Source organism: Hyalella azteca, unplaced genomic scaffold (assembly GCF_000764305.2).
Source record: "Hyalella azteca isolate HAZT.00-mixed unplaced genomic scaffold, Hazt_2.0.2 contig15363, whole genome shotgun sequence".
In the NCBI taxonomy this organism is placed as follows: Eukaryota; Metazoa; Arthropoda; class Malacostraca; order Amphipoda; family Hyalellidae; genus Hyalella; species Hyalella azteca.
The window spans coordinates 81719-96705 of record NW_025945219.1 but is presented as its reverse complement, the minus strand read 5'-3'; the positions used below and the strand labels follow the sequence as shown (position 1 = coordinate 96705).

General features: G+C 39.3%; 1 protein-coding gene across 1 annotated transcript; it reads right to left on the bottom strand.

Annotated features, from left to right (window-relative positions):
- Positions 1-10851: 10851 nt before the first annotated feature.
- Positions 10852-12632, bottom strand: LOC108666008. The gene has a single exon (XM_018152812.2). It carries the CDS (start codon positions 12613-12615, stop codon positions 11047-11049), a length of 1569 nt encoding a protein of 522 aa, XP_018008301.1. The 5' UTR covers positions 12616-12632; the 3' UTR covers positions 10852-11046.
- Positions 12633-14987: the final 2355 nt, after the last annotated feature.

Below are 14987 nucleotides of genomic sequence, written 5' to 3'. Positions count from 1 at the left end.
TGCGCCTTTAGCTACCAGCCGATGTGCACCATGAAAAAAACTGACTCAAGGTTTCAAGCTGGTTTGACTCAAATGACTCCAGCCTGGTAAATGACTCGAATGACTCAATCGGGGTAAATGGTCGTTAACTCGTGATCCGGGAATAATTGGTTAATTTTGTTGGACACGATTCGGGGTAAATGATCGGTGCCCTGTTAAGCTGTTTATGCAGATTCGGGGGTAATTTTTCGTAATAATATTGAAGGAGGTTTTATTCGGGAGTAATTGGTTAATTTTGTTGGGTAAGATTTGGGGTAAGTGATCGGTTGTTGTCGAAATAAAATAGTAGATAAATGACTAGGTTTATTCGAGGGTAATTGGCTAATTTTGATGAGCGAGATTCGAAATAAGATTGTGGTAACCTATGATTTAAGCTGTTTATGCAAAGTGTGGCGGTACACCTATTATCTATACTACTAATTTGGTTTTCTTTGATTGTACTTGTTTTCCTATTCAAATTTGTTAAATTGATAATGAAAACAAAAGAAAAATATCAATGAAGATATAATGAATCTAAGTACTTGGCGTTGTCAATGCATTAATTTTTGTTTAAAAGTCGCAGTCATAAGTCGCAAGGTGTCATATTTGTTCCTCAGTGTTGAGTATAATTTGCAAAAATAAGCCAAGGCAATATAGTTTGATTTAATAATCTATTATTAGTTTACATTAACAGTCAACATAAGTTATGTTCGAATAACTTAGCCTAAAGGCGTCGTAGGAATCACGAATACATTTCACGCTGAAAAATATATACAAAATATTTTTCTACGCGAAAAATAAAATATATTTACAAACTTACGATGGCAGTTTGGTTTTCCCTGCCGCGTGCTCCGCCGATGACATACTCGGCGAAGTTGGTGGCGCTGTTGGGCGGCAAACTGAGTTTGTTGCGAATGATTACGTCCGCTGACGTCGCAATGCATCTGTTGACACGACGGAAAGCGGACGTTAAATTAATGTATTCAATGAAATTAGTATTTTTTTTATAAATATCACACACAGGTTTAGTGAGACTTAAATTCTTCAATTTGTCTCAACTTATCACGACATTACACGCGGCACGGCATTTCACCAGCAGTTGCGATAGCTAGACATAATTTATTCATGAAAGTCTTCTCCGCTCAATCAGCCATGTTTTATTAATCGTGTAGGAAATTAATCGAAAGACCAAATTAAACATATGAAGAATTGAAAGAGGTCATAAAATTATTATGTGGCTCTTTAAGAAAACTCTTAAGAAACACCCAGAAAATACCTTAAAAAACCCTTATTCAAAATTTAAATTATTTTTTACATGCCTGAATACCAAACACTCATTTAAAATCTTCAGCTATTAAAACAAAAATTTCAACTTGATATATTTGAACAGTTTTCGAAACAAGATGAAAACCTATTGATTAAAACTATCCAAATTATTATTTGATTATAAAATATGAGAAAACTTACTAATTAATTATATAAATAAACATGAGCATGTAAGTGGATCGAGACAAATAATTCTATGGGACATAAATACAAGTAATAAGAAGTGAATCAACATGACTCACCTTACCGCATTCACTAAGGAAGGCAGCACCAGCTGCTGCCTCAACAGCTGGCTCATGGTGCCACATAAACCAGCTTGCATGACGAGACTAAAAGCACAAAACAAAACTCAAAATGCCATCTGTAAACAAAATATATCTAATATTACACAACACGATACAGATTACAGAACACAGGTGTGTTCGAATCAGGGCGCAGGTGCATTGCAACTTTGCAAGCCCTGCCTTATTATTATTAACGGGATTCTTATTGACGACAGAATTCAAGATAATAAGATACTTAAGGGGACCGACCTAGCAAACGGAAAACTTCTACAGTTATTATCCGATTGTCATGAAACTTCACATACATACGTAAAATGTAAAAAAAAAAACATTTTGCTCCTATGAATTTTTCGAAAAAATTACACAGGTGTGTTCGAATCAGGGCGCAGGTGCATTGCAACTTTGCAAGCCCTGCCTTATTATTATTAACGGGATTCTTATTGACGACGGAATTCAGGATAATAGGATTCTCATTTTTTAAGCCCCGTCCACATGCTCAAACTTATCGTCAGTCTTGCATGTCATGTCAAAGTTTGACCGACGAGACGGAAGACTGACGAGCGTCTACACGTTCAAACTTTCCTTCAGTGTAGTGCAATGGAGGGAGAAGCTAGAGCTGCTCGCTGCAGTGATCGCAGTTTGTGCTACCAAATAAGGTTAAAGCGATGCAAACGCACGCGGTGGTCCCGAAAATGGTTTTAAAAAAATACCACAATGAGGGTTGATGGACAGCATCCTCACCAGCACCAGCCCACAATGACGACTTCATTTTGGCACATTCTTTTAGATAAAGAGTTTATTTTCTTCGTTTCAAAGTCTTTGTTTGCTGTAGGATCAACTTCTTTGTATTCAGCAATCAATGCCACATAGGCCAGTCCCGCCAGTGCTCTCTTGCTCCTGTCAGTTTCACTGCAGCTTTTTGATTGAATTTTTCACAAACACGGGAAATTACGATATAATTCGATAAGCTCACCAAAAGAAATTGTGAAACCAGTGTCGGATATGTTGTGATATGAAAAAGTAGACCTCGCGAGGAAAAATGTCAAAGCTCTCAACATCAATATAGACTGAGATAGAGTAAAAGTTTGACCAATTAGTCGGTTGCCCGTCCTCACGTTCAAACTTATCGTCAGTCTTGCATGAACCCAAAGGTCTCGCCCGTCCGTCTTTTCCAGGTTTGTCAAACCTCAAACTCCGCCCACCCGTCATGCAAGACGTCAAACTTTGAGCGTCCACACGCTCCGTCTTGTCGGTCAAACCTGGCATGGCATGCAAGACTGACGATAAGTTTGAGCGTATGGACGGGGCTTTAGACTGCATAATTTTCGATCCTTGGCAACGCGAGGCTAACCTGACAGAATATGAAAGTATTTATATAGAATAGAAGTGTCGGCACTGAAGAAATAGGCCCATGGCCTGTTACCGATACTTGTACTTTTCGTGACTTGATTCACAAGGGACCCGGCCTTTGAAACCCGATCTTTCCATTACTCACGTATAATTTGACAGAAGTTGCTCGTTTATACAAGTTCGATTGAAGACCTCAATATACTAGTACATGGTAACGTTAATTCCTCAACAAGTCTCGTATCAAAATATTACCAGTCACAAACATTTGATTTAGCTCATTCGGAGACAAAAAACGTACACTGCCAAAACCAATTTTTCATAAACTAATATGAAATCAAACATTTCGTGTGTTTTTAATCACAAAAGAACACGAGTGCAGAAATATTATGGTCTAGCATGTACCACGGCATGATTATCCTACAGGCAGACGCAACAAGTGATAACGATAGTCTTCAACAAGCTGGATTGTAACTCACACCGTTATCTTATTTTCAGGTACAAGCAACAAAGTTTAAAACGAAATTTCAAAAAAATCAATAAACACTGAAGCTATGTGTTGAAATTCTACTACTTATTGAGCACACTTCTAGTAGTAACCGATACCACAAACCAGTTTGTAAAAATTTGTGGAATGAAGACATCAACACACAAGCTGCAAGGCGTCTGCTCCCACACTGGCCGGTGACTGGCGGCCCGGCGGGTCGGGTGGCGGGCGGCCGTGCCGCGTGAGCCGCAGGCCCGCAGCCAGGGTTGCCACTTGCCCAGAGGAATTCCAACTCCAGAGGGATCGCCTGCCGAAGACCACCACTGCCCTGGATGTAACGGACCATAATGATTCCTGCCTTCCGGAACATAGCCTTCAACACTTCAAGCCGTCCGAATCTAGGCCGTGGGTCGAACCAGCCCTCGGTCGAACGGCCACTTGTCGAAGGACGATTGCACGGCTGATTGGTGGATATCCGGAGAGATCCAAGGCGTTCGATTCAGGGCTTATTGGTGCACAAAATTGGTGGTGCACGGCTGCGCTCCCAGAAAAAATGACATGAGGCAACGTGGTCAATCCTTTCCACAGGGGAAAACTTTAGGTCGCTTAGGGTAAAGATCAAGCGACGCTCTACGCACGTTGAGAACTCAGGGTTATAAAAGGAACGGGGAGCGAGCGGCGAGGAAATAGCCAGAGTGGGTTTGGAGGAGGGTTTAAGTTTTTCTTAATTGTGGTTGGGAATGAATGAGATTTTAGCGGCCCTCTTCCTTAATTGATTGATGCGATTGCAAATCGAACAGGGTGGAGTGAAGAATGTGATGTTTTAGTATGTTGATTGATTGGTTGAAGAATGACGGCACGACCAACACCCCTTAGCAAAGCTTAGGGGTGTTAGCTTAGGGCTTATTGGTGCACAAAATTGGTGGTGCACGGCTGCGCTCCCCTCCAGAGCTAGGAGAAAAAGGCCAAATTAGCTCACAAAAAAGGCCAGAAGCGGCCCCGTTTAAAATTAAAAAGAAATTTTTAAATTTAAGGTTCGTATTTAAAACCAATTGCAGCGCACACAATTAATATTTAGGCGTTCAAACCGTGAAAATTACATCAAAATCACTAAGTTTATAATAAAATTGCGGTTTAAGCGTTTATTAGGCCGTAGGCCTGTCGCCGATTCTTAACACGTTGACTCCGAAGTGGTACATATGCGTACCACGAAATGTATTTCTCCAGGAAGTAATGGTACATAATTCAGGTTGCCTAAAATCGGCCAAATCCGCGAACAAAAATAAAAGGCTAAAAAAGGCCGATAGCTCAATATATACTAGTTTATTTGTAGGTTCCGCTATCAAAATTCCATTCACCTACTTTCTCCTTGCAGTATTTAAAATTTAATTAGGAAGTACCCCTATCATAAATTTTGGCCGGCCAACGCAATTTTTGTGCACCAATAAGCCCTGAATCGAACGCCTTGTATCTCTCCGGACATCCACCAATCAGCCGTGAACCACTCGGCTTTGTTTTCCTCCGGCCTCGCATAGAACCTGCCTTGCACTACCAGGCCGCGGATCGAATCTGACTTCCGGGCATCGTTAAATTACGTAATTTTACGTTTACCGCATCTGAGGTTAGGTTTCAGATAGCATAGTTCTGTTCGAAAAATTATCGTCCTGCGACAAGTGGCCGTTCGACCGAGGGCTGGTTCGACCCACGGCCTAGATACGGACGGCTTGAAGTGTTGAAGGCTACGTTCCGGAAGGCAGGAATCATGATAGTCCATTACATCCAGGGCATTGGTGGTCTTCGGTAGGCGACCCTACCCCTATCACAAATTTTAGCCGGCCAGCGCAATTGAGAAAAAACTAAATCACGGAATTTGTCCGGAAAAATAACCGTCTGGCAACCCTGTTTAAAAACAGTACAAAAATGAAATAATACTACAAGACGAAGCAATCGTAGTCAACGTGTTAACATCACAGAACATTCACAGCTTGTTGCGGTCTCGAACACACAACTCACTGCTACAATTATTCTGCTGTGCTTAACCGCCCGGCTTCCTTGCCGATTCTGGCCAGAAACTGGCGCACAGAGCTGGGATCGAACCCGCGCCTCTCTGCTCCAATCTTGGTACTCTGAACTGTAACCACTGGGCCACCCTGCCATTTTATTATTTATGATCTACATTACAGTCAATGACCGATTCGACACTTTTACGGAGTTGCCTGCGTACTCGAACGCGAAACCTAACTTAACGCTCAACTCGTTCAGTCATAACTCCTTCAATAGTAAACTGATTTCATTCAAATTTGATATATAAGTTGGTATTATCAATGCGCTGCGATAGGAATTATTACTGATTTTTACATTAAATCGTTTTTTATTAATACGGAAAAAGGCAATGTTTGAGCAAGTCCCCAGTCATAATTTTTCTAATAACAAATAAATCAGATTGAAATTTGGAATATAAGTAGGTATTAGCAATGCGCTGCGATAGGAATTATTGCAGATATTTTTACATCAGTTTGTTTTTTATTACTATGGAAAAACTCAATAATGGGGCTGCTCGCCCAGTCACAATTTTTTTAATATCGAACGAATTTGTTTGAAATTTGAAATTTAAGTAGGTATTACCAATATGCTGCGATAGTAATTATTGCAGATTTTTACTTTGATTCATTTTTGATGAATACAGAAAAATGAAATGTTGGAGCAACTCGCCAATTCATAATTCTTTCAATACTGAATGGATCGCCTTGTTTTTAGGAATATAAGTACGAGAACGACTCCAACAGTGTGTTGCAGCTAACGGCCACCATCTTCCTGATATTATTTTCAAAACAAAAGTATTCTAAATGGTGTGTTATGCTAACCTCGAGGAAAATAAATTTTCTTCTTTATGTACTTCCATTACTCTTTTATTTCGCCTCAAAACTGCTCAATCGGTTCTGCCATACCCTGTATTTAGAAAGTATTATTTACAGGGATAATTTTGAGTTCAAGTTTAGACTATTTGCTTATAAAATAAAATGTTGACACGATATAAATCAGTGGTTCCCAAACTTTTTCCGGCTGGCGCCCCCTTTGGCTCCCTAATGAATTTCTAGCGCCCCCCACAGACATATAACAACATACGCCTCTTTCTTGAAATTTAGTACGCTGCAATTTTTAAAGATAAAGGTTAAACACAAATGTGTATTTCACAAATAGAACCCCATTTGGTGAACCACTATGTTTTTCAGCTGTTGTAACTGTTTCAGCACAAGAAACTTAGGACGTCTCGGGCAAATTTACGGCCGGACTAGTGGCCGGTCTCACGACCAATCCCAAATTCAGTTATCAAGGAATATCACCCAAACTAATGAACGCAGCTCAATAAAACTTGGAACATGTATTCATCAGAACTTAACGGTTACGTTTAGCTTGCGAAAATTTTTTAAATATCACTTTCATTCGTGAGTTATATTGCGATATTGTTGTGTACAAATCGTCAAACAAACGTTCGAACTTCTGACTTCGACTTCGGACTGCCGCCCCCCTATCGCCCCCCAAACGCCCTCTTCTTCTTTATCGCCCCCCAAAATCTTTCCACCGCCCCTAGGGGGGCGATATCGCCCACTTTGGGAACCACTGATATAAATTGAAGTGATACCTAGTGGGGCAACGGGCCCATGCCCCTCTGTACGTGAAGTCTTGTGTTATACATCATTAGATTTGCCTCAATGAGCTTCTTAAAATTATTACTAGCTTTTTAAATTGCAAATTACACTTCATATTGCATGATTTTTTTTTGGAGTTGCCGCCGCAAAGCAGCAGGTTTAGTTTCTAGTTGTGCGTATTTATGACCCCTTACCGAGTTATCGACTCTTGCCTTGTCAAAAGTTGATTTAAGCCAACACCAATGAGCCAAAAGTTGGTGAATTTTTATGGTGTTAGCTTAAATCACGATTAGGTACGAATTCTCTTTACATAATATCTGGATTATGGACGAAACTGGAACGAAGTTTTTTTGTGATCAAGTAAATATATTTTTGCTAGTCAAGGAAACATTTTTTCATGTCATGGATAAATTTTTTATGGCAAGGATATATTTTTCAAGCCAAGGATATATATTTTTATGTCAGGGAAATATTTTTTTTTCACGTTAGAGATAGATTTTTAAGGCAAGAATATATTTTTTTCAAGTTAAGGATATGATTTTTAATGTTGTTAATTAATGAATGAATGTAATATTTTTTTATTACATTTTTCTTATTTTAAACTGGAAAGTCTTGTTTTATCATTTTCAAACAAAAAATATGCATTTGTGGTAAAGGGACCAGGGGTGGACGCCTTGCCCCAGGCCCATGGGCCCATTGCCCCAGGGGTGGGGCAATGACACTTTTTACAAACTAGTGTTTCATTAAAAATTAAATAACTCTATAGACGTCTAATTCACATCATATATTCCTCATTAGTTGTACCTTCAAACAAAACAAAGAACTACCTCGTATCAATTGAAATTTTATCAAAAATTTAGTTTAAAAAAATGGGGGGGGGGGAGGCGCTGCCCCATGTTACCCTATATATAACTGAATACAACGAAAGTGTGAAGATAGGTCACGAATCCGTGGGAAAATGACGTGAAATAAAGAATGCTGGGGTAAAGGAAATGTTTAGTAGCAAAAAGTATTTAGTAGGGTCAAAGGATGTTATTCAAGCTAATGCTGAAATAGAGCTCAGGTTTGAAATGAAGAGAACTTAAAAACCAAGACTCTGAAAGCAATTCTCGAAGAAAAAGGCAGAATGACACCGAATGACATCGAAGAAGGGACCTAACTGCATTAAACGAAAGGCATAAAAAAAGACCGCACTCGAGTCTTCAGAAATCACAATCGGAACTCGGCAGTTTCTTATTCTATAATTGAACAAATTCTGTGTGCACAGTAAGTGCACTCGATACCCATGGTGTGATGAATGTTGTGTATAGTAAAGGCGGTCTCTCGCATACCCATGTGTGATGAATGTTGTGTATGTAAAGACAGTCTCTCGCATCCCCATGTGTGATGAATGTTGTGTATGTAAAGACAGTCTCTCGCATCCCCTCAAGCATCATTATATAACAAGCGTCATTGTATACCAAGCGTCATCATATAACATGTGTCATTATACAAAAAAGCACCATTAACAAGCTTGTTAACATCATAAGTTTCATACTGAGCACCTCCAGATATTTAAACTTCCGGTCCTGCAGTCCTATCGATCACAGGCCTCTTTCGCCCTCACAATAGTATTGTATATTCTTTAAAAATAGGCCTCGATAGGCCTGGATAAGCTCTGAAAATTTCCCGCAATATAATGTTTAGCCTTAAATTGTACACCTCATCACATTTTAACTCTTAATCAACAAATCTGAGCAATCCTATGAACCGCTGACAATTTTAATGTACACAATTGCACATAATTAGCATACTGTAAAATTCTTAAAAAAATTATTGGTAAAGTTGAACACATGATTTTTAAAAGATTGATTAACACATGATTAACAGAAATTAACAGGATGAAAAAAAACTGCCATTTTACAAACAGGAATAATTTGCTAAATGAGCTGACTTATATAATATAATAATTAGTCTAATCATAATTAAGCATTACAAAATCAAATACAGGATATACCAGCATGTGATATGCTAGTGATGTATATGCACTTGATATAATCAAATAATCAATCAGCGTTCCTTATTTCAATGATCGTAATCAACAGGAAAGTAGTATGCAGATGGCCTAGAGAAAACGCTTTTATTTTATATCTCACATGATAAAATCCCTTCATAAATGGAACATAATCTAGGATAATTCTTAATAGTACACGTATATCTGAACTAGCTGCTCTATCCCGTACTGCAGGGCGAGTGTCAAGCACAAGTATATACACTCCAACAGTCTGGACAGAAACGCCATTATAATATATTTCTGAACACACAAATTATACTTTCAATTCTCCATTAATTTAATATGGCATTATCTTACGAGTAATGTGTTCCAACTTTGTTAAGTACTAACAATATCAACGTTCACAGGCAGGAAATGTTGATGGCTAACTACTTGTAATTATTAATAGATTGAAATAAAGGTTGCCGTCAGCATTCCGCCGAATCCTCAACACTGGGATTTCTGAGGCATGGTTGTGCATGGCAATATATGCTCTGCGATAAACAGTTCCGAAATTCATCATTGTTTCGGGTCTCATCTTTGAGTATCTTGCGTATGATGATCATTGATGAATGGCAGTGAAAAGTTGAAGCAAAGAATGCTATCTCGTTCAGAAAGCATTTTACACTCAACTATGCCTATAACCTATCATTTTTAATCGATGGTTGAACAATCAACGGTCGAGCCAAATCCCGAAAAATACGTTCACCATCTTCTAGATGTGAAATTGCATACAAAAATGATATGTGAGTATTCAATAGTTGCCGTAGCCGCCACCAATTATCATGCTGCTGACATCGTAAATAGGTACTATATACTAGTGGTTCACTAGGCCAATAGCGCGGTAATATGTAGTGCTTGGAGGTAATAATGTATTTGACAGTTCCAGCATATGCCACTATACGTGCCACTAGTATAAAGGCATTTTCAGTAGTATTCTTGATTACATTTAAGTTTCTTTTTCAACCAAGACATCACGATAAGATCCAGGTTCAACAATTATTTTTATTACAGCCCCAGCGAAGTTTAAAACTTCGAATTTATCTTGAACCTTCTGTGATGCTGCTGTCAATTACGAAGCGCCTCCCAAGTCCGTTCGAAAGTTATGCTGGTGGTACGTAATAAGACATAAGTTTGCGACAGTCCTACGAGCGATAATTTCAGGTATTGACTGAGTTTGTTTACTGACATAAGGGAAATCGTATTAGTTTATCATCCCAACAAAAATAAAATTAAATTATCAATTCATGAACGTCCAGCAACTGTATTGCCAAGTTTGCTTGCCAAAATGCTATAGATTGCGAATTGCAGACATACAAGACCTGAAATTATTGAAATATATGTATTTTAAATTATCAATAAGGAATAATACAAACGTGAGATCAAAGTTGTCCAATGCCAACGAAAACGTTTCACATTCAAATATAGGAAAACGTTTTCAAAACCTGACGAGACGTATCGGAATTGAAAAAAATCAGACCTCGTTTGAAAGGATTGTCGATAGCTTTGCAATTCGCTAAGTTAATTACAGGATCGAATTTTAACGGTAGTAAAGTAAGGTTGTGACGATTAGGACACTTTTTAGCGCATTTTCTCATTTATGGAAAAAATACCATAATGTGCTCGCCATGTCCGTACGTCCGTCTGTCTGTCTGTCCGTCCGTGACTTCACGTGAATAATACAAACGTGAGATCAAAGTTGTCCAATGGCACCGGAAACGGATCACATTCAAATATAGAAAGACGTTTTCACAACCTGACGAGAAGCATCGGAATTGAAAAAAACGGAGACTCCGCTTGTCAGAATTGTATCAATATTGAAGACCATCTCTCCTCAATTCAGTAGGTTAATTACGCGACCGAATGCTGTGAAGATTAAGAAACTTTCTTCTTCTTACTTTTCTACGGTGCGTTAATTTTGAACCTGACTGCGGAAGCTCGGTTGAAAAACCGTAGATTTTTGAGGACATAAGTAACTCTGGATATGACGGGGTCCTTATGCCTCCAAATTGTGTCGTCACGCACAGTGGAGTTCTTGTAATCAGCACAAGATTTCTTGAGATCTCCCACGCAGTCTGCGCGATAGTGCTGAAGTTGAGCGTCTTCGGTGTCTATGGGGAAAGACGAACAAGCCCCACCTAAGCAAGCAAGAGGAAAATGGTTGTGTAAAGTTAACACTCGTTCTGGATTATGGAAACACTTTATGTAAGCACCTGGTTTGGTGTAGTTCTTGGCTCGGTACACATGTTGGAACATATGCATGTACTGAGGTATGTCTTTGAAGTGTACGTGACCAACATCGCTCGATTGAGGACTGTCGAAAAAGTAGACATTGCGAACATTGTACGACGCACGTTCTACCTTTTTTACTCTCAGTGCCTTCGCTAAAACGTTGTCCATGAGGTCTTTCCACAGCATGTTATTTCCTTTAGGCATGATAACCTCGTCAATGTCTAGTAGTGCTATATAGTTGTATCTGTACATGTTTTTGTAGAGGCAGTCGTTGTAAGGTATCAGCTCGTTTTGACGTTTGTTGGTTAGTTTGTTCTTTAAGTACATGTGGATGAGACCTTTGATGTTAGGTTGGTAGCCAGGGAGTGTAATTGGCGTCACGTCTAGCAATCCAAGTTCACTATAATAGTTCAGAACTTTTGTTATGTTTGGATGAACTTCCAGCTCATAAAGGAAGATCTTTTCGGCACCAAGGTGGCGCAATGTCTCGAACCACTCCACTAGCTTCACACTCAAATCTTCTTTCAGGAAATCGAGGCCCTTCACGCAAACGGCGAATTCACCTTTCTTTCCGTTTTCAGATACGTTATTAATTACCCTTAAAAGAGTGACAGCCATGTCACACGGCTGCTCAACTAGAGACACCGATTCTGGCACAAGATGACGAAACCCAACAGGAATTTGACATGACACCAGGTAGGGTTGCAGGAGTCCATTTTTCTTATTACCCCACTTGCTGTTCCAAATAAACTTGTACTCGAACACCTTAGCGAAAACAGGGGCCTTCAATCCCTCGAACCACAGTTGACAAATGGTCTTTACTTTTGGCTCAAGTCGGTTGATCATACCGAGCATCCTTACCACGGGTTTCATGTCCACTAAGGTTCTGTTGTCGTAGTACGCTCCGTACAGGTAGAAAGTTCCGTTCGAGGTTCTCAAAGTTTGCCAGTAAACATTATTGAATCTTATATCCCAGAGGGTAGGGAACTTTGCGCAAGTTTTATTCATGGCAGGAAATTTGTTGTTCAAGGTTTGCCAGTACCGTATTGGTAAATTAGGAACTTCATTCTGCAAATTCTTGGCTAAGTCTGAGTCAGAGAGAAGGGGCGAGTTGTCGACCAGAGGTTCAGCCTCGAGAAGGTCGAACTCCGTCGTGACATTGGGTTGCCCATCTGTAGTCCCTGATATCAAAGGACCTCCTCTCATGATGATCTTTTGCAGCATAAGATGGTCGGTCATCGTGTTGGTAGGCGCGTACTCGGTTGTGGTCGAATACCTGCACAAACAGGGCAATATCAGCGGAATATTGTGGTGAGCAAAAAGGTTTACATTAGCGGCATTTTGCGCGAGTAAGGAAATCAGTTCGCTAGTAAATATTTTGTTTGAAACTTTGCTTACGTCTCGAAAATGAGGAACCTTTTTTACCTCGTTAAAAATAAGAAGTCATGCAGTTACTCAGGTGATAAAGTATGTATTATTGTATTAAAGTATATGTTATTATTGTGGTGACAGAACAATCTATGGTTTACATAGATTGTTCTGTGGATGTTCTGAATCAGAATTTCCAGCTCATTAAGGAATATTTTCTCGGCAACAATGTGGTGCAACGTCTCGAACCGCTGGCCTCACACAAAAATTTGTGTTCAGGAAATCAAGGCAATTGAGGCAAACGGTGAATTCGCCTTTCCTTCCGTTTTCAGGTACGTTGTTAATTACCCTTAGATTAGTGACAGCCATATCACACGGCTGCTCAAATAGAGACACAGATTCTGGCACATGATGGCGATATTCCAACTGGAATTTGACATGCCAAGATGGTTGCAAGAGTCAATTTTTTTGACATGGTTGCACGAGTCCATTTTTACTATTCATCCACTTGCTGTTCCAAACATACTTGTACCTTAGTTACAACACTTTATAGCGAAAATAGGGGCCTTCAATCCTTCAAACCACAGTTGACAAATGGTCTTTACTTTTGGCTCAAGTCGGTTGATCATACCAAGCATCCTCACCACTGGCTTCACGGCACTAAGGTTCTGTTATCGTAGTACAGGTAGAAAGTTCCATTAAATGTCGTCAATGTTTGCCACTAAACACTATTGAAACCTATGTCCCAGAATGCCGGAAACTTACCGTGTTTCTCACTTGTGGAGGTGAAATTATTTATTGATGTAAGCAAATAACAAATGGACAAGTTGGGAATTTCGTTTTTCAGAATCTTTGCGAAATCAAAATCTGATTTTTGAGATATCGTTCATGAGTCTGGCCTGGAGGAGGTTGAAATCCGGGGCATTGAACTGTCCTTCGTTTGCTCCTATTTAGCAAGGACTTTCATTCATGAAAAATTTCTTAACCAGATGACGATCAGTCAGCGTGTTCGCGAAAGATGTATTTCGCCGAGTTCGAATATCTGTACAAGTAGCAAAGAAGAAATTGAAAGATACTTTACTTGATAATTTTTTTATTGAAAGAAAAAGAATAGAAATTGATGCATGAGATTACTAGTGTGTTTGACGTACCAATACTTTGTTAGTTATTAACATGCTAATGAAGCGCGTACAGTACAAGCAAAGGAGCATTTAATTCAGGCCGATGGACAACGGGAAGAATTATTTTCATGACATGAACATAAGAGGAACTTATGAGGAATATAAGATGATCATCAGAGAAACATGAAAGGAATATTCACTGGAAGAATGAAAATATTATCGGGTGACAGTAGAGTGATACAAAATGGTTACTCGTACCTGAGGTGCTGTACCTGAAGACCAAGTAGAACGTGTACTAAAGAATGGAAGTAGAGTGAAGTAGAAGAAGTTGTATGCGACATATAACGTGTACTAAAGAATGGAAGTAGATGAGTGAAGTAGAAGAACCTGAAGACGATGTAGAGCATGTACTAAGGAATGGAAGTAGAGTGAAATAGAAATACCCATAGACGATATAGAATATGTACAAGGAATGGAAGTAAAGTGAAGTAGAAGTACCTGAAGATGTCGTAGAACATGTACTAATGAATGGAAGTAAAGTGAAGTAGAAGTAGAAGTACCTGAAGACGACGTAGAACTTGTAAAAGGAATGGAAGAAGAGTGAAGTATAAGTACCTGAAGACGACGTAGAACGTGTACTATGAACAGAGTGAAGTAGAAGTAGAAGTACCTGAAGACGACGTAGAACGTGTACTATGAACAGAGTGAAGTAGAAGTAGAAGTACCTGAAGACGACGTAGAACGTGTACTAAGAACAGAGTGAAGTAGAAGTAGAAGTACCTAAAAATTATTTATTGATTTATGTGCCCAAGTGGTGAATTCATAATGGAAAATTCATAATGGATCGTCGCAATGAAAGTTCATAATGGATCTTCGTGTGAAGTATTAGAATATAATTTAATAGAAGTGCCGGCACTGAAGAAAGCCACGTAATAGGCCACGTCGATCGTAAATGATGAGGTTCCTGGAACAGAAAGGCTTGTTGAACTTGGGAGTGAAATGTTAATGGTTAAAGAGCTTGGCTTTTTGGTCGGGCAAGCCTGTAATGTTTCTTGGAGTTTGATGAAAGATGCAGGAGTGAAACATATTGCCGTGTTGGTCAGCCATGTTGATGTCAAGAGT

Excerpts from the sequence above, each read along its gene's own strand:
- LOC108666008 (XM_018152812.2), bottom strand. The coding sequence starts at position 12,615 with ATGACCGACCATCTTATGCTGCAAAAGATCATCATGAGAGGAGGTCCT.